Genomic DNA, 21,110 nt, shown 5'->3' with positions numbered 1-21,110 from the left:
CCCATTTACGGGCGGCGGAGAGGGGTACTTTTGACGGAATTGGTTTCCCCCCTTAGCAATATATAACGTGTACTTCAAACATTTCTTCTATGTTTTTCATTTTTCAGATATTTCCGTGGATTGATTAAAATGGCCCACCCTGTATATATATATATATATATATATATATATATATATATATATATATATATATATATATATATATAGATAGATAGATAGATAGATAGATAGATAGATATGTTGGTGCACCAGTAAGCTCACAAGAGTACAGATTAATTCATTCTTGATTTTAATCTACAGAACAAATGCTTTTTATGAAAGCAAGGGGACTGCTACACATAGATGGCTAAGTGAGGTAAATAAAATTTAAACTTCAAATGGAACTTGGGTGGCTCACCGACAATGGCTCATTTAACACGTTTGATAACAGCGCGGGTAATAGCAGATTTATAAACATAGTAGATAGAGCCTGTGTAGGTAAATGGGTACCGCGTGAGACTGTCATTCTAAGGGTCTGGGGTTCGAGTCTCGGCCTAAACTGAGTTATTTTTTTTTTCAAGGAATTCAACACTAAATGATGTTCGCGTTTGATACTGAAAGAGATTTATCCTATGAAGGAAGAAAACCCAAGATGGGGGCAGCGGGAAAGACGGAAACTGTTTATCCTTAAGTGTTAAAATTTAATTTATTCCCATATCTTTTGCTCTTTCCTTCTTTTCTCATTTTGTTTAGCTATCCGTACTTTTTCGGTTTCTGCATGAAGCGTATTATTCTTTTCGTTTTCTTTGCATTAATTCCTATCTCTTTGAACTTAATGTGAATGGAATTTCTGCAGATTTATCTCGTGGTTGTTTCTCTAAATGATGCTCTCAGATAGTAATACTTTTTCCTCCGAGTGGAGGAATATCCTGGCATGTTATGTTTTCGGGCACGTATTTGCTGTCATGTTGGTTGTCCAACTATCAGACATCGAGTGAAACTATTCTGCTACTGGAAAAAGCTATCATTTCTTATGTATCCAACCTCCATTTTCTACTGTCGCTGGCTGTACCACAAAACCGTAATTCCCATATATCATATACAGTTTTGGACATTTTGAGAGAAAATCCGAACATCAATTCTGTTTTAATGAAATACTCTCTTCGAGGACATTCCTGTGTTCAGGAAGTAGATCTCATACACAGTGCAATTATAGACAAATTAATGAACAAGACGAGCTTTTACTCCCCTTTGTGTATCGTAAGAATATTGAAGAGTAGACCGTCACTACCAACATCGTATTATTCGGATGAGGCCGAGTGATTTTAAAGACTTTGGGACGACAGCAACGGCGCTGACTTTCTAAAATGTATGTGGGTACATATCAATGGCGGGAATTGTTAGGCTATATGTTTTCAGGGAAGTCTCTGTATTTGATTGATTTCTTTTTAGTTAAAAACTTTTATGAACACTGTTATAAAGGGCTGTGCTATGATAAAGTAAATATATCAGGTACTGTAAGTTAGGGCTGCCCTAGCTCAGTCGGTAACACGGTTGACTTAAACTGGTTCAAACCCGGGTCCAAACTAAAAATCTTCTGGGTGCGCTGCACCCACAAGATTATTTGTGTGAGTGCCGGAGCCCCGGAGCACCCACGTGGTCGACGCGCATGGACGACAGCAAAACTTCTAAATTACAAAACTATTCCATTCACACAAGAAGCTAACTTGATGTTTACTCAAGAATTCAGTACCGTATTGTTCAAATCAAGCCATGACAGTTACGAGCCTGTTAATGCAGCAAATATCAAATTTCTAGAAACTCCAAGACGAGAGGCTAAAGTGTCACATTTCAGCAGTAGTTTGAATGTTTTTGATATCAAACAAAACCAAAACATTGTTTCAGGCTTACAGAATTAATGAAAAAAGACATGAAAGAGTCCCTTCTATTCATGCCCCTGGAAGATAGGAGTATTATATTGCAGTGTTAAACTTGTAACTAGTATTTGACACACATTTCATGTAATTAAAATATGAATAGTTAATCTACTCAATTGGAGTTACACCCTTATCGTTCTAAGTCATGCCTGTTTATCTAGTCATTTTGGTTTGGCAAGGTTCTAAGTGCAGTTAGAACTTTGTGCCTCTGAAAATAATCGTTTCAGTAAGACAAGGTTCTAACTACATTTTACTAATAGTTCAAAACAAACAAAAGAAAAAAGTAAAGCCCCATTTCAAACGTCAAATATTTAAATGTAAACCTTGTAGGCAGTTAATCATTGTGTAAAAACATCATAATGATTAGTTTATAAATAAAACAGCTATAGCCTAATGAAACTTTAAACGCGTTTTTCTCAAAATATAGTCACGTGCAGTTTGAACCTTGTCAAACCAAGGCCATGAGGTATCGGAGCAAAAAACGGTAAGAGATATTGAGATGCGTTTTTTTTTCAATCGATTCAATGTCCCAAGGATAGATTACATCTTTTTCAATAACTCTTTATTCAAGCCAGAAGTGGTTCAAATTAATCATTTCCGGTTTTGACGTTTATCGTCATAGAACGGAAACGCTAACAGATAGCGAGGAGCGCTTTCTTGCACACGATTTAGCGTCTCAAGACGACGTATTACGTTCACCTACAACACTGTACCAAAACCGGAAGTGGTTCAAATTTATTACTTTCTGTTTGAAGATTTATCGCATAGAACAAAAACGGTAACAGATAGCGAGAAGCTGTTCTGTAAATGATTCAGCATTTGAAGATAACATATAACTATCCGCAACACTGTACCGAAACCGATCAAATTTACTAATAGGCCCTACTTCCGGTTGCGATACTGATTTCCATAGGAAAAAATGGCAAAAGACATTAAGAATCAGCTGTTTGCAATCGATTCAGTGCTCCAAGCAGGGGGTCGCCCTGATCGCCCCCCCCCCAGGAAGAGGAAACTTTCTTACTTGATATATATAAATAAAACCCATTCCAAAGTTTGGAGCTCTTAAAAATAGCAGTATGACAACCAGCGCCTCCCCCAGAAGTCGGTCCTGGATCCGCCTCTGGCTCCAAGAATATGTTCTATCTTTTTCTTTAGCCCTCTATTCAAACCGGACGTGGTTGAAATAAATTATTGTCAGGTACAGTCTTTATCGTCCTAGAACAAAAGCTGTAAGAGATAGTAACGGCTTTTTTGATATAGATTCATCATCCGATTCATCAACAGATTCTATCTCTGATTTTATTACTCTATTGCAATCAGTACCTATACGTAGATGCAGTACTTCAAGTTTGTTGAATTCGCATAATTTGGAAGTCTTAGTTTTACACTGTGACACGATGCTCATTTTTATTTACATTTTCAATACATAAATAAATAAACATTTTTTTGTCAGCAGAATAAAAACTATCAATCATTATTTAGCAACGAGAGTCGTATTTTTTATTTTATTTATTTTTTATTTTATTTATTTATTTTATTTTATTTTATTTATTTTTTTTGCGTCGACGTTAACATTCGTTTCTATGGATTACCTCGAAACCTACGTATGAGAATTTAGCTATGTTTTTTAGATCGATACCATATATATATATATATATATATATATATATATATATATATATATATATATATATATATATATATATATATATATATATAATATAATATAATAGGGTGTTTCAAAACAACACCGACAACGTTTGGGAGGTGATTCCTGACACCAAAATAAGACAAAAAGTATAGACCAACCTGCGTGCACCTTTTCGGAGTTATAGGCTGCCGAAAACATGAAAAAAATGAACTTTAAAGGTTCATAGCTCCAAAACTATGGGACCTACCATAGTCGGGTCAAGACTTTACTTAGGAACAAATATGTGCTTTATCCAAAAATACATGTTTCTGAATCTTAAGGTACTCACGCAACAATTTTTGTACAGGCAGTTTGGATACGGGGATATAATCAGAAGTACTCATTAACTACCTCTATAAAAATTGTTGCGGAAGTACTGCAGGATTCTGAAGCATGTATTTTTGGATAGAGCCCATATTAGTTCCTTAGTAAAGTCTTGACCCGACTACGGTTGGCCCCATAATTTTGGAGCTATGGACCTTTTTAAAGTTCATTTTTTCACGTTTTCGGCAGCCTATAACTCCGAAAGGAAGCATTTGTGCACCCAGGTTGGTCTATACTCTTTGTCTTATCTTGGTGTCAGGAATCACCTCACAAACGGTGTCGGTGTTGTTTTGAAACACCCTGTATAAAATATAGGGTGGCCCAAAAGTAGGTATACAGTCCCGTACTGATCAGCTCACTGTATTTCATATCATTTCTTATTGTTATCAAACAGGTAGACTAGTTTATTATTTGTTCTTAACGTCTTTTTACTTATAACTTAAGCCCGGAACAGTCGAACCAAATAAATCCATAAACTAGTATGTTATACTTGATCTATGCAAGGGGGTATACCTACTTTTGGGCCACACTTATAATAATATGTGTGTGTATGTGTGTCATCTTTAAACAGTAAACAAAGTTTATGAGTTTATAATTGTCGGCTATATCTCATTAACCACGCCATATATTGTTGTCTTGTTAGTGTTATAATGAAAAGCGTGATGACGATATACTTCAGTATAAGTTTCGTCTTAACAGATGGCGTGGCTGTCGTATATCATAAATTTTTACTTCAACAAAGAAATTATTTTTTTTTTTTCATTTCTCAAAAATTTACGCATGAAGATCTACGTTCACCCATATCGTTTTTTTCAGCCCAGTCAGATTTATCTGTTGGTTCGGATTTTTTTTCGCTATATGCTAGTAACATTGTAGAATTTTAATAAAATTTAAGAAACTTGATTGCAATTAAAATAAATAATAATGTGGCCTATGTTGGCGTTACCAAAAATACTGTAGTGAGTTTTATGAAGATCGTTGTTATTATTATCTTCATTCATAGAAGAAGGATAGGGATGCAATATCCTGAAAGAATATCTACTCTTGCAAGAAGAGGAGATACAAGTTAATGTTGCTTCCCTATACTGTAATAATTTTAGATTGCTTAATTAATAATATTATTATATATCTATTACAAATCACTCCTGAACTAAAACGAAAACTCCCTATTACAAAATCCGAAGGTCTTAATCCAACAGGGATATAATGTCAGCACTTCACGAATCTTATTATTATTTCATTGTTTCTGGTTTTGTTGACCGCCGCCTGCCACTTCTGTCATTCAACTATCAATCCAGTTATCCTCACAGTGCTGGCTGCTGACAATATTATTTGGATTTCTCTAGTGTTCGTCTATTCAGAAACTCGATCAGCTCCCATACTGCTTTTCTTCGGTAATCATTCAATTATCATAATTTGGATTACACTGTTTTTTGAACAATGAGTCGTTAATTTGAATAATTTTTCGTTATTCGAACAATTATTCGAACAATTGATACGTTATATGATTAATTGTTCGATCAATTGTTGATCATTTGAATTAGAACAATTATTGGTTATTTCAATAATTATTCGAACAGTTATAAGTTATTTGAATAAGTATTCCAACATATGTGTTCATTATTTGAATAAGTATTCCAATATTTGTTGGTTATTTGAATAATTATTCCAACATTTATTGATTGTTTGAATAAGTACGAAAACAATTATTGGTTATTTGAATAATTATTCCAACATTTATTGGTTATTTGAATAAATACGAAAACAATTGTTAGTTGTTTGAATAATTATTCTAATATTTATTTGTTTTTTAATAATTTAGAACAATTATTAATTATTTGAATTAATGTTCGAATAATTATTTTTTTATTCCAATAACCATTCATATTAATTCAATATTCCAGTTAGTATATATTTGTTCGATGAAATTGCTCTCTGTATCTCGTTTGAATTTTCTAATAAGAAATATTTAGAAATCCAATATTGTCAGAATCTTGCTTTTTTTAAGTTTTGAACAATATTGATATACAGTGTGTATGATAGTTTCCGACCACTATTCATTTTCACCGATCTGCTTTTGTTGGGAATGTTTGTTGCCCGTTATCACGTTGGACACAATCTCTCTTGATACATCGAATACCGTGCCATTTTCGTGGTGCTCGCACCACATGACCGAGCGCCTCTGTGGAAACAAAAAAAGGTCGGTCAGTTTACTATGACAGTTTTCTCAGTTCACTACCCAGTGCCGTTCTACCTCTAATGTAGTACAGAGTTGGCCCTAACATATCTCCACCAACCACCTGGCGCTGTAATCGCCGTCTGACCGCTGCGAACCGAGATAATATTTTTTTTCCACTTTAGATATTACCATTAAATTGATAAGTATCTGTATATCAAAATGTGCGGGATTGAGGTCAAATGACTGCGGTTCATATTCAGCTACCCCGCTTCTTCCACTGCAACATCTGAGAAACGTGTTTCTTACAATTTCTTCGTAATGTAATAAGAAAACCATACTACTATTGATTACAGAACTTTAGTGCTTTAAAGATACAAGTGAATGTGTCGATTAGAACTATTTTCCGTCCTTCTCTGCTCCACGTGATTCTTTTCTTCTCAAATTGTTAGTCTCAAATCATTGCCTTTAACAGTTTAATCCAAAGTTCTCTCTGTCTTTCCTCTCTCGACATAATTCAATTTTTTTTACCTCATACAGATTTTACAATTCTCGCTGTTGGGGGTCAATTTCAGTTTCCCAAAACTGTCTTCCTTCGAAACGCGTATAACACAAAGAGAAAAGAAATGTGTTTGTGTGTTCTGCGTCAATTTTTGAGGTGAAAACTCAGCGGGCGATCGTGTCAAAACCTTTTGAACTTTCAGAAGATTTAACTTTGTTTTTTATTCTTTTCCGAGATGAGGTCAGGAAAATAATAAAAAAAACTTTCTCCAGAAGAGATCGCCCATCGCAGATAGCAATATAATATAAAGTTCAAATATTTCTTCTTCTGTCGAACATCGATTATTATCTTGTATGTTTCTTTTATTTACTTTTCGTTTTTCTCTGTCCTCTCCTTTTATTTTCACTTTTCTTCAATTTATTTTCTTTGTTCTTATCGATTTTTCTTACTACTGCATACAATTTCTTCGTTTGTTTTTCTCAATAGTTCTGTCTCTTTTTTTTTTACCATGTTTCACTGTTTTTCGTAGTTTTATCAAATATATTTTTTCTATTGTTTTAATAGCCTTGTGAATTTAATATCCTTTGTATCTTCCAAATTTTCTACCAGTAAGGTTTTTCTTTTCCATAATTCATTTCGTTGTGTTCTCTGTTGTTTGAATTTTTTGTGTTTTTTTCTCTGTTTTTCTTTTTTTCTCACAGTCAGCTATTATTTATTTCTGATTTCATTCTTCATTGTTCCGTCTTTCCTTTTTGCTTTGCTGTTCCCTTCCTTTAATGGTTTTCTGTGTTTTTCTAATTTTTTCTTATTTCAATTTTTCTCTTAAATGTTTTCTACATTTTTTTATTTTGTTACGTATTTCTATTGCTTCCTCTTCCATTTGCTTGTGATTTTTGTACTTTCATTCGTTTTTAACTTTTTCGTAATTCTTTCCTTCTTTTCGCCTATTTTATCGTAGGTTTTCCTTACCATTTTGTTTTACAGTATTTTCTGATGAGTATATTTTCAGTTAAATGTTTTCATCCAACACTATGTATAAGAATACAACTAACTGACTAATTGAATACCAGATCTCCGATTGGTTTACAAACTTTACTTTTTATTTTATTTCATTTTATTTATTTATTTGACAAACGTTCTTACCCTATGTGTACTGTGAATGAGACGGAATCTCGCGAAATTCGATTTCTCAGATGGACATAGGAACAGATTAAATGTCTTTTCATCTCTCAGTAGATTTCTGGAATCATTAGAAACTACATTTTTTTTTACAAGTGTTTCCTTTAAGCCTTCGACTATAGATAAGATAGAGTTTTGCAAAATTCAACCCTACAGCAGATAGAGAATTGCAAGATTTTTCAGTATTAGGATAAATCATCACATATTTACTTCCTTTTTTTGGACCCGCTTGATATTCAGGCATCAACATTGGTATATGGGGACTTTTGATACAATACAAATTTTATTCGAATGCACGAATTTTGGGAAGTATATCCAGAAAGAGAAAGATACATTTTTTTAGAGTTAGATGTTTTGTTTGCGCCTTTGGTTATAAAGGTTTGAGGTTTACTTTGCGCGCGCGTGTGTGTGTGTGTGTGTGTGTTTGTTTCTGTTTGTTTGTTTGTTTGTTTTAAATTGAGGAGAATATTGTATGTTTATTCCTATAGTGGAATGGGTGTGTACCCTACATTAAAAGCTAACACTTTTTTGTAAACTTAAAATTGGCCCGTGATTCCCAAGGACTGCCAGAAATTACGGTCCTTATACTTATGTCCATGCGATACTTATTGTCAAACCTTTCTACGATGATGATAAATTACACCCATTAAGCGCGGCTGACTTTAGTCTGGTCTCTGAATGTCTGCGATCATTACTCTGATTGAGGAAAATCTCTCTTGCGAGTTGAAGTCTTTCAACGTCTTGGAGTCTACCATAAGTTGCAGTTTTTGCATCCGAGCGTTAAGGCAAGCTCACACTCTACTTGGTGCCGAAATTCTAAGGCACCTAATCCCATGGTATGATCACAGCCCGGCAGAAACCAACCCAAATTTGGGATTCTCAGGACTTCCAAAGAGGGCTTGCTATTTCCCGGTCCTGCCTACTTCGAAGTTATTTTAGAGCCGTGCTGAGATACTACGTTTACACAGCCTCTACCTTCCGGACCCAATGGCACATGTTATCCACAGTTCAGGAGATGGACCTTCCCGGTAGGGTCTCCTAATCCACTCATCACCGGACAATCCAGACTACCTTATGTTTACGTGTTGAGGTACCATGTACACGTTAGGTGCTACTTCTAGACCTAATGGCACATGTAGGTCGCTATTCGGAAGGAAGGTCAAAGCCTTTTTTCTCTGGTACGGACGGTAGGGTCCAAACCTTACCTACTTCAAGTTACGGTTGATGTACACTGTACATTACCGGACCCTATGACTGATGTAAGCTGTTTGGCGAAGCAGGCATGACCATGAGAGCGACCTCATCCCCGGTAGGATGGACAAGCTCAACCAATATCTAAGGAGTCCATCTTTTTCAAGTTGTTACCGCTCTAAGACAGTACGTACCATTGGTCCCGGGAGTGTACGTGGTAAATGTTCATTTGGGAAGCTGGCGGTACCTCGCCTCCCCGGGAGGAAATCACCTCAACCTGTATCCATGACCATACTACATTACTCTAAATAGAAGAATAATGCAATCCTATAGCTATGATTTCATTGTGCCCCCAGGGCTTATTAACCTCCGACCACGAAAGCGGGCTTCTCGACGATGCACTTCATGAAAATGTAAGTTCTTCATGCACGAAATTCAGTGTGGTGGCACAGAAGGAGCCGTTCAAGAGAGAAAAGGTCTCGAGATGAAACACACATCTAATTTGGCACTGGAACAGAAGGGAATCCAAACTTGGTCTGAAGCGTGTTATTATTCCTTAATCCTTCAGGTACACACGACCAGTGTCCTTCATATATTGTGGAAGTCATCAAGCTTCCTCTTCAGGAAAGAAAGAAATGTATTAGGTTCAGTGAAGCAAAGATCGTAATCTTAACTTTGTATTATATTCTCTTCTTATAATTTTAACCGTGGTTTTCGTTTTACACTGTGAAACTGCAATATAGTTCCAATCCCCAGCATGAAACTCGGAAGTAGTATGTATACCACTTTCGGTTTTAATAGAGGGATGAAGGTTTAGATGGAACCTATGATTGGGTCGTTAAATCTATAGCTATATCTTTCTCATCACCTCACAACGATTTAAAATCACTAGTTGTATATGTGATATGTCCAGTTTGCCACGTCAATATTGAAGAATGTAATGGCGAAGAGAATATTCTTGGACCGCTGAATTGTTTTTTAAAAATCATACTATTTGTTACCTTGTTTCCTCTGCTACTTGTCAATATATTAGAATAAAAAGAGAGAGAGAGAGAGAGACAAGACGTACAGAGTTTCTCCACAACAATCCTCACACTTATGCAAAGTATATATTTATATTTAAATAGTTTGGAACCAAACATAGTAGACTTAAATTTATAAAATCCGGATTTTGAGCAACGATAGCTGATACTGGTAGAGATTTCAAAACTGAATTTACTTAATATTGAAACTTCCATTGTTGTACTTAGTTACCAGCCAGTATTCAATACATATGTGGATCGTTGGATTAGGTACAACGAGAAAAATATATTTCAGTTTAACGTCTCTCGATTATGCTCTTGAGGCTGAGGGAGACTATGATTAAGGCAAGTGAATGATGATGGAAGAATTGGTGGAATGTGAAAGTGGAAGAAAACGGGAGTAATCCCGAGAAAACCCACGAACACGATGTTGTCCGCCTCAAATTTACTTGGGCGGGAATCAAACCAGTAACCCCACGCACCAGAGTTAAGCGCTCTACCCGTGAGCAACCATGCCCCTACAATGAAAATAAGTCGAACAGTTTAAATGTATTTAACATATTTTATAAAGTAGCTAATTTTATTATTTAAATACTTATATATCTGTTAGAAATACTCGAAAGCAATGGAAAGGACAGGTTGCAGTAAACTATGAAAAGCTGCCCTGATACAGTAGGTCGATCCATAACCCGTAATAGAAAAAAGAAAAGATTTAAAAAAAAAATCTTTTGGTTGAATTTTTACAGGTATGAAAATGGCTTATTGCGAAAGAGGGTGGCATACATAGGATTAAAAGTTTAATGAATTGAGTTTATGTTTTACCTCCATATACAACACAAAGATTATGAAGGACCTATTTATTCACGTGGGGGGTCGATCAACGACAAGGACTTGAATCCGATACAGTTGACGGGTGAGCAAACAATCATGCAAGATCAGGCTTTACAGTATATGCCGTTCTATTCTATTCCATATTATCTCTCGTCCAAGATATTACAGGATTACGAAAACGGTCCGGGATTAAAAGTTTAAATTGGTAGATACACAGTCGATAGTAGGCAGAAACAGGCCCGTATCCAGGAGGTCTAGGGGGGCCGGGCCCCCCATAAATTTTGACTGCCCCCCCTAAAATTTTTACGGTAGACTGGCAAATGAACTTTAATATGGTTGCATCGGGCCCTCCTAACTTCAGCTCCTCCCCCTACATTTTTGGGCTGGCTACAGGTCTGGGCAGAAATTTGAGTAGCCATTGTTGGCTCAATCTTTCACTTGATTACGTATAACTTAGGAATGAAAAGTTTGCATACCATAATATTTCACAAGCTCGTATAGCAGGTCAAAGTCTATTAGCATACCGAGTTTGATCCAGAATAGAGTAGTTCGATTGAACTCGTACAGGTTTAACATGGCAGCCAACTGTACAGGTTTAACAACTCAGATACGAGTTGCTATTCAAAATGTACGGGTAAATTAATACTTTTGACATTAGTTTTCTTTTATTGGTCATAAGCAACAATTCGATTGTTATTATTATCATTATTAATACCAATTAGAGTTGTTTAATTTAGCTGCATTGTATTATCTATACCTGCAAGCAATGCACTTTGTGAAAGAGTATTTACTGTAGTATGATGGGAAATACTTGGACTGATGTAAGAAACTGTATGTCTGAACATTAACTGAAATCAGAACTAACGGTAAAAATTAACTTTCACATGAACTGCAAAGAATTTTACTCTTATGTAAAACAGAATCCTGCTGTATTGAAAAGTGGAAGAAATGAAAACAAATGTAAGTCTGTTCAGAAATAAATGTTAATTACAGTTTCAAATCAATCTTATTTCTCTAACAAATATTGCTGAACATAGATGTAAAAAAATATATACATGGATGTGTTTAACTTAAAATTCTAATTTAACGAAATTGAATTTGGTGGATTCAAGCTGTGAATGTGCTTGTGAGTTGGTTGGAAAAGTTGGTAGCCCTTCGTACAATGTACAGGGTGTATCAAAAGTCGTGGGACAAACCAACTCAGTTATTAGTAAAGATTTTTTTTAAAAAAATAAATAAATAATGAGAATATAGGAATTGTTGGAACTAGGTGGTTTTCAATCTAAATGGTGCAGTTTTTCCAATCCCACCAACCCTTTGTGCTCGACACCGGTGAGGCATCCTAAATTGAATGAAAAAGTAACGTTGTAAGTTCAGCAAGCTGTTCCCTTGAGCGCTTACCATACCAACAATACAGTATTGTTTTGGAAGCGGATTCGAAGAGTTCTAGGTTCTCTTACGTAACGATATGCACGTTTGCGTTTTGTTTTTATACCCCTACTTTTCGTTTGAACTGTCTGTTGAAGTGGCAACGTTGCCTTTGTATTTAACATAGAAAGCCCCACCAACGTGGAACCCAAATGGGTGGTGCAGTTGGAAAATAAATCCACAATTTTAGATTTAAAATAATTTATTTGCAACAACTCTCTCTCTCTCTCTCTGTCTGTATAGTTTTTCGTATCTTTTATAACGAAGTTGGCCCATAGCCCCGGACATTCGATACACATACGGGAGCACGGTGGCCCAGTGGTAGATCGTTCTCCTCTGGTGCGTGGGACCGTGGTTCGATCCCAGCTCGCGCCAAGTGGGCTTTGTGGTGAACAAACACAATGTTCTTGGGTCGGGGTTCTCCCGTTTTCACCCCCCTTTATTACTTCCACCATTGCATTCGTTTTTCATCATCACTGTCTCTTTTAGCCTAGCCGGCATAACCTGAGATGTAAAACTTAAAGATTTCATTTCATTTGATAAACCTGTATAGGGTCCTTGTCATTTGATTTTTCTCTGAAGAAATAGAACATGGATAAATGAGGAATAAGGGTTCGATTCTCCGTTACTTCCGGACTACGACTTTCCTGAATTTCTCTAACTTAAGTAATATTTCGATTCGACTTTGTCTCCTGCTTATCTTACTTTTCTTGTTGGTATTCTTTTACTTTTCGTCCTTTTCTCATTGTTTTGTTTCCTTTTTGTATCTATGATTAACTAAAGTGAAGTTTGTTGTAAATGTGGATAAGAAAGGGAGAAAATAAAATAAATCTTCTACTAGTCTAGACGGAGCTGCTATTGATAAAAAGTAAGAATGATCAGAAACCCCGTCCATCGTTAATGCGATTCTTTGGTGCGGAAATCCAAACGAGAGTGATGGTTAGAGTGAAAATTACGGCTCATTTTTTATCTCCTTTTTGCTTTGGTTTCATCACCGTTCCTTCCGTGTCCCGCCTTCTACGTAGAAGAGAAAAGAAAGAAAGATCTTGTTGTAATATATAATGATTAAGTAGTTTAAGCGAAGAACAGCTTAACAACATGTCACTACTTAAATCCTTTCTCTTCAGCGTCAGTGGTTTCATCCCTTTCCTTTCAAATTATATTAAGGAGAGTAATCTGTCAAAAGAGCTTTCTTTTCATGGAAACGAAAGATTAGCTTCTCAGATCACCACCCTTTGCCATTTCTTTCATCTTGTTCAGCTTGCTTTCTTGCTTTTCTTTTGTTCCTTTTTTTCTAAAATATATAAAATCGAAAGTTAGAAGGGTAACGGTTGTTAATTTCAGTTTTTGTTTTTCAACCGAAACAAGGTATGGATTGTTGCGAAACTACATAGTTAGGAATAAATTTTAACGAAACTTCCGTGGTTATCAAAATATAGTAGAATTTTCGAGAATTTAATGCACTCCCTGGTGGCTATGTGGATACTGTGTGCGCTTTTTGGCATGGGAGACCCAGGTTCGATTCCCTGTGGAAGATCATGTAGTTCGGATCCCATGTTAAGCTGTAGATCTATGTCTTGATGTGTTGCCTCGCTGATGAATGAGATGTTAAACTCGGATTCGATTAATACTCACACTTGGGTGAGATTTGATGTTAAAGAATATAATTTACTCGTGGGTTTTCTCGGAGTTCTCCCGTTTCCGCCCACTTTCTTCATTCCACCATTTCATTCATTTCTCATAATCATCGTCTTCTTTAGCCTAACTAGCATAACCGTGGGACGTTAAACTTAAAGATTTCATTTCATTTCAAAGAATATAATTTTGCGAAGTTTCATATTGAATGATGTAATTGGTGCAATTTTATATAGAATATTACAAATATCATTTTCATCATAAATATTTTGTATCATTGGGAGTTTACTAGCCATGAGGGATACGACTCATTGTGAATAACGGAACCTTTATGTTGAGTGAGTTCATGTTTTAAACTCGCAATTAATTTGTGGTAGATACACGGGGTTTCCCGAGAGTTTTTTTTTCTGCTTTGCTTCAACCAATCTTTCCATCTAATTAGTATTTCTTAGTGTTTTCTTTAGTTTAACATCTTATGATTATTCAGATGTCAGCACCGAGGCTATTTGCCCCCGTCACGATAAGGCCAGTGGCCAACACAAGCTGAACATTAAAGTTCACAATGAAATCTCTTCTTAAAAAACGTGAATTAAATATAAGATCTACAGATTGGGAAAATAACCCAAAACAATAAAAAGTAAAACAGAAGTCGCGAAAAGAATAAGGAAGCAAATAACAGAGTATATATATATATATATATATATATATATATATATATATATATATATATATATATATATATATATATATGACAAAAATAACTTAAAAAATGAGCAATAAGAAAAACTCATAAGAGAAAATATATTAGCAAAATTTCTCACTCAGAGCACATTAACCATTCCAATCACATGAATAAAGGTGAGAAAAGGTTACTAAACACAGCATTATCCCCCCAAATTTAAAGATATTTAGATAGTCTAAACGTTCTCTGATGTCTGAGTATTGTGGACATTCTTCAAGAATGTGCCAAATACTCAGTGGAACACAGTGCCAAATACTCCGTAGTCTTCGCAATACGGATAGTGAACACCACGTATTAAATAGGAGTGTGAGAGATATGAATGTCCAATGCACAAGCGTATCATGATCACTTCATCTCGGTACGCGGCGACATCTACCAATTGCTCAGACGAGGTCTAACTTAGTAGCGCTTATTTTCGTTGACCTGGTTCCATTACACTTGCCAATGGCACCTCATCCGGAGGAGGAAATAGCTACTAACATCAGAACAAGGAAGACAATGCTCCAGTGCAGAACCTGTCAATGCGACGTTCTTCGCGGCTCGTTTACCCAAATATCGACATGTCTCGCTACCCAGCAAACAACGACGACACATCCCTGCTGTACCTGATTGCATCTCACAAGAATGTATTGAACTAGGATGTGTTTAGTAAAGATATTCTGCAGGCTTATAATTCTTTGAGTCAGTGGAGATAAGTGCACGCCGTAGCGAAAGCTGAACAACGTGGTCGAGGGCAAGCTTAATTGCAATTAATGTAGCAGTGATTACTGAACGCAGGTGATGCAGACTGAATTTTGAGCTATCCTCATCCGTGATGAAGGTACACCCAACGGAATTATCTCCTTTAGAACAACATCACATTAAAATTGGGGTACTTTTCTAGTAACGCTCCGAACTCTTGTACTCCTGGGTACTAGTATGTTGTTAGATATCTGTTGATGATAAACGAGGTTCAAGCTTGGTGGAGTCAATAACCATGGTGGAAGGGAACAAACAAAGCAAAGAGACGGCCACTCAAATTTGTCAGGAATGATACTTTCGTAAGCATGAACGTACTATAGGCCCGTAGCCCGAGGTCAAGCTGTATATCGTTCGTAAATCTACCCATCACCTAACGGAAAGTTACAGAGGTGGTCAGAAATACAATGCACATAGGCTGTATAATTTCTGAACGTCCTCACGACTATATGCTAACGGTGGTTCGTTTGCTTCTGTATAAAAGCTAGGAACAGGACTAGTGCGAAAGACACAAGTAGCTAGCCGAGAAGTTTCAAGTTGTTTCAGCAGGGTTGAACGAGTATATGAATACAGAGTACAACCGTAGTCTAACTTGGACCGAATTAGACTATAATATAATCGTAACAGAACAATACAACCAGCAGCAGTGAAGTACACAAAAGAAATTCAGAGCCCGGAAACAAGAGTACTTAAGATTACAAATGGGTGATGCGCATGTTAAGTGCCAATCGAAAGCCAAGTCCAGAAACCTGATAGTGTCAGCAAATAGGAGACAAGTGCCACCAAGATATAAGTCTGGATCAATAAGGCAAGTTCCTTGGCTGCAGAAGTGGACACAGCGTGTGTTTTGGCCAGAAAACCTGAAGATTGTCTCGTTCGAACAGCGAATATGATGATTTAACATCAGTTGAAACTGTCGAATATTTCCGCAAAGATATTGAGCGGCAATAACCATACCATAACCATACGTTCAAATTGCTTACAGACGCAACTCGTAAGCGTGATGAGTCTGTAGCTTGTGGCTGTCATTGCAGTTTTCTCTAATTTCAGAATGGAAAGAATCAGAACCCCACGCCATCGTGGTGGAGAAGTCTCTTCCGACCAGAAGCGATTACACAGATGCAATAATGCAAGTTGTTGTTCGCGTGAGATGTTGCGCAACATCTCGTAAGATATACTATCAATCCCTGGAACATTGTTTGACGACTCACGTAAGGCAGAATCGAATTCGAGAGCCATGAAGGGAACGTTATAGTCTTCAATATTGGCGGTACGAAAATTTTAAGTTTCTCTCGATACAAATACGAAAGCGATTAAACTCGACTGAATAGTGCATAAACAGAAAGAGAGAGAGAGAGAGAGAGAAAGTTTCGACACAATATGTTGACTATCTCTGTAGGGTTAGTCTTCAGGACCCCCTCTTCTGATAGAGCAAGTACAATGGTGTTGGAATAGTAACCACTTATGTCACGAATCCGACGCCAGACAGCAATTATAGGAGTTCGAATACTGAGAATGTTACTTTCCAACTTCAGCATTTTGAATATTTAATCAAATATCAAGTACGGACATGCAAGAGGTAACGCGTGCGAAGAACGCAAAAAGGTAAAAGATTCTCAGCAGTTGACTGTCGATTAAAGGTTGTAATAGCACACCGACAAGCCTTGATAGCTTCATCGATTTCCTCAAGCCGTCATGGAACTTTCTGACGTGAAGAGTCGTCTTCGCATTCCAGGGTGGAATCATAGCCAGCATTGATCACAATCTGCTCAAATAGATCTACAGCAGTACATACAAGAGGAAATAATCAGGAGGATTAAACTCACTGACCTCCCAGAAGATTGACTGGTCAGAATCTTTCCGCTTGCATCGTGAAAGGTGACTACTAGGCAGAGCTTCAGTAATAACTGGAAAATTATCAGTGCCACCGATTCTGGATGCACTTTCCAAGTGAGGAAACCTTAAAAAGAAACACTACACAAGAAAAGGCGACGAGTCAACACCAATGACTCAAGTTGATTATAAAGCTGAATCAAATAGGCTACCAAAAAGACTTCAGTACGAGGAATATACAATGAGCAGATAGTGTTCGTCAAGGGAAGAACTCCGTGCAATCGGGAATTTATTAGACCGAGGATGAAGGTCACAGCGTACAACAATGCCTATGCTGCCAGCAACGCAACAATCAGTATGTTTGTCACACTTGTAAATAGTGTAACGAGATAAAACAGATGTTCTGTCTTAGAACGGAGAGAACCCTTCCTTTCACAGACAGGGTAGACTTCTTTTATCTCCAACGTTTAAGGAACCTCTTCATAACGGACGGAAATTATTCTTAATTCATACTTACTTAGCGTAGGAAGTACTTTTTGCAATCTGAAAATAAACCTTCAATTGATCCAGGAATTATAAGCAAATTCTCAGTAGAAACTAATGTCCGTTGTCTATACGACAGACAACTATTGTAGACTTTTACCCAAGAAATCCATAAAGCGTCATCATTAGTTAGTCTATATTTTTAGTACTTAAATAATAACGTTGCCTTTTCGTATTGTTACTTTTAATACAGTCAGTAAGCGAATTGAAGGGCTTTAATAATGGGACTTGCACTTGAGAATAAAATAATTACACAATAATTTTATTTACACACCCATACAAACAGATCTCCAGCGATGCTTTTGTTTCTTACAAGTTAGCAGTGTTCTTATTCCCCTCTTTATTCGAACACTGAGTACGTATATTCGGAGAGAAACCTATGTTTACATTTGTAACACTAATGTATTTATTTTATACTGCATACAATCATCAAATGAGCTGTGAGTAATCTAAGTTTTCGTAACGTCTCTTCAGCGGACACTTCTCATTTACGGACATGTTTGATCGTTCTCCGTTATTGAGAAATTTCATTGTATAGGGCTATATTAACCAATATCACAATGTATAACCTAAGCGTGTCGCTATATAGTGTGCGGTGTGTCACCAGTCAACAAAACCTGGAAATCACTGCTTTAGAGCAGTGATGCCAACCCGTGGGAAAATCCCATTTGGTGAGTGTTTTTACATTACTTTTACGAATAGGGATAAAGGAAATTTTCGTCAAAATTGGCAGCATATATGGGATTTTTCTATGTTTATTTCATCAACGCTAACGTAATTCTCTACAAGAGGGAAGTAGGCTAATGGCGCTTGAATAAACGGGAAATCAGTGCCAATTGTCAAATTTTGTAATTTAAAAGTGCATGTTAGTGTGAAAGTGATTTATACAGAAATTTGTGCACCTCAAAAAGAAGCAACAAAGAATGTAAATTGTACTCCGGAGTTTTAAAAAAAATCATGAATGGAAGAAAATAAATTACCACACGAGAAGCTGCCAGTTTCTAAAACGTCTCACATGGAATAGCTGGAGAATGAAGTTTGTCAAATTTCATTACCTTCAGTAAAACATTATGGCACAAAAGTGTGAAAAAAAAATACTAAATTCTCACAGCAAAATGTGCTGTGTTTATCAACAATAGCCTAGTATCTTTTAATTCAAGAAAATACTTGTTTGGAATTTACGAATAATTCACCCAAATGTAAAATATAATGGGAATTTCTGTCTTTCAAGATGGGATTTTATAAGGTTTCAGGTAGGCACCACTGGTTTAGACAACAGTTTCTTTCTTTCTGTCTTTCTCTCTCTCTCTCTCTCTCTCTCTCTCTCTCTCTCTCTCTGTACTTTTAACACTGCCTTTTGTATAACGTAACAATTTCCTGGACCCGTACCTATCTCCCAGCTACGATAATCTTTTATGTTCGTTGCAAACCTACTTACAAGTAAACCTTACGTTTGGGTGAATCGAGTTGCTGACTGAGACACATATAAGAAAGTAGTATTAAATGTGGTCAGTATTTCAGTGAAGTTGTAGGTGCGAAGCTCCAAAGGTTTAGGAGATACAGCTACCAGAACATCACATGGAAGTACAGAATAGTCTTTATACAGTTGGAGGTAAAAGCTCTGTAAGACCTCTTGTAGCGACGAAAGATGAATAACAAATATATGGGTATATATTAGGACTTGGGGGAAGTCATATAGTAAGGGTATACCTGACGGCGGCCATCTTGAAATCCGCCATTTTGAATTAAGGTTACGTTTTTAAAATAGGAATAGGGTCATGTGATACATGATTTAAGGCGCAAATTTAACCAGAAGAACAATGGTGACGTTAATTTTTATTTACGCGCAATTGGTAAAAAGCTACAGGGAAATTAAATATTGTTGCAGCATATGTATTAGTCCTTTACCCCACCTTGTAAATTTTGTGTTAATGATAATATTTAAATAAAAAGCAGGTGGAGAAATATTCGGTCTATGGTAAGAGTTGCTTTGATGGCGGCCATGTTCAAATCCGCCATTTTGAATCAGACAAAAGTTTTAAACAAAACGCATAACAGTGACACCTTATTAATAGCAAATTTTACCATAAATCCAACGGTATAACCTTTTTTGCTTTATCACTAACCAGCATTTGTTACGCCACCATTGTATTTCTGATTAACTTCTAGCCCAAGTCATCTATTGCATTACTCTATTCCCATTTAATTTTGTGCTGGTTAATAATAAAGCAAAAATGGTTATACCGTTGGATTTATGGTAAAATTTGCTATTAATAAGGTGTCACTGTTATGCGTTTTGTTTAAAACTTTTGTCTGATTCAAAATGGCGGATTTGAACATGGCCGCCATCAAGGCAACTCTTACCATAGACCGAATATTTATCCACCTGCTTTTTATTTAATTATTATCATTAACACAAAATTTACAAGGTGGGGTAAAGGACTAATACATATGCTGCAACAATATTTAATTTCCCTGTAACTTTTTACCAATTGCGCGTAAATAAAAATTAACGTCACCATTGTTCTTCTGGTTAAATTTGCGCCTTAAATCATGTATCACATGACCCTATTCCTATTTTAAAAACTTAACCTTAGTTCAAAATGGCGGATTTTAAGATGGCCGCCGTCAGGTATACCCTTGCTATATGACTTCCCCCCTAGTCCTAATATGTACCCATATATTTGTTATTCACCTTTCGTCGTTACAAGAGGTCTTACAGAGCTTTTACCTCCAACTGTATAAAGACTATTCTGTACTTCCATGTGATGTTCTGGTAGCTGTATCTCCTAAACCCCTGGAGCTTCGCACCTACAACTTTACTGAAATACTGACCACATTTAGTACTACTTTCTCATATGTGTCTCAGTCAGCAACTCGATTCACCCAAACATAAGGTTTACTTGTTAGAGACAAGGGCGTAATAGATCTTCGGAAAGTGAAGTGAATATAAAGCATGTGTTTCGCAACACATCTCTTCTCAAATTGTTTTGCATGATTAATCATTTGCTGTATACCAGAATGGAATTTATAATTTGGAAAACCTACCAAAATGATCTGTGTAGTATTTTATAATTTATTTTATTTATTTATTTATTTATTTATTTTTGCCTTGTTGCAGTTCGCCAGGGAAGGAATCTCATCCCAATGGATCCCAACGGACTGTCGGATCCTTACGTGAAGCTCAAATTGATTCCAGATTCGGATAACGTGAAGAAGAAAACGAAAACTATTCGCTCGTGTCTCAATCCAGTGTGGAACGAGACGCTCCAGTTGTGAGTACATTTTATTATTATTATTATTTTCTTTGTCATATTGTGTATTGTAATGCGAGCTACTCGACTTTCTTGTAAATTAATA

The 21,110-nt window shown here is 36.3% G+C and overlaps 1 protein-coding gene across 3 annotated transcripts in view; it reads left to right on the top strand.

Annotated features, from left to right (window-relative positions):
• The window catches only part of Pkc53E (Protein C kinase 53E), a 1,159,983-nt gene that overhangs the window by 807,061 nt on the left and 331,812 nt on the right, over positions 1 to 21,110 (top strand). For all 3 annotated transcript variants that reach the window (XM_081751140.1, XM_081751138.1, XM_081751141.1), the window contains exon 6: positions 20,872 to 21,025. In XM_081751140.1, coding sequence (XP_081607266.1) covers positions 20,872 to 21,025 — 154 coding nt within the window. The remainder of the gene's footprint in view (positions 1 to 20,871; positions 21,026 to 21,110) is intronic.

Source organism: Thermobia domestica, chromosome 3 (genome assembly GCF_964235325.1).
Source record: "Thermobia domestica chromosome 3, izTheDome1.hap1.1, whole genome shotgun sequence".
NCBI lineage: Eukaryota > Metazoa > Arthropoda > Insecta > Zygentoma > Lepismatidae > Thermobia > Thermobia domestica.
This window is presented reverse-complemented; position numbering and strand designations above follow the sequence as displayed.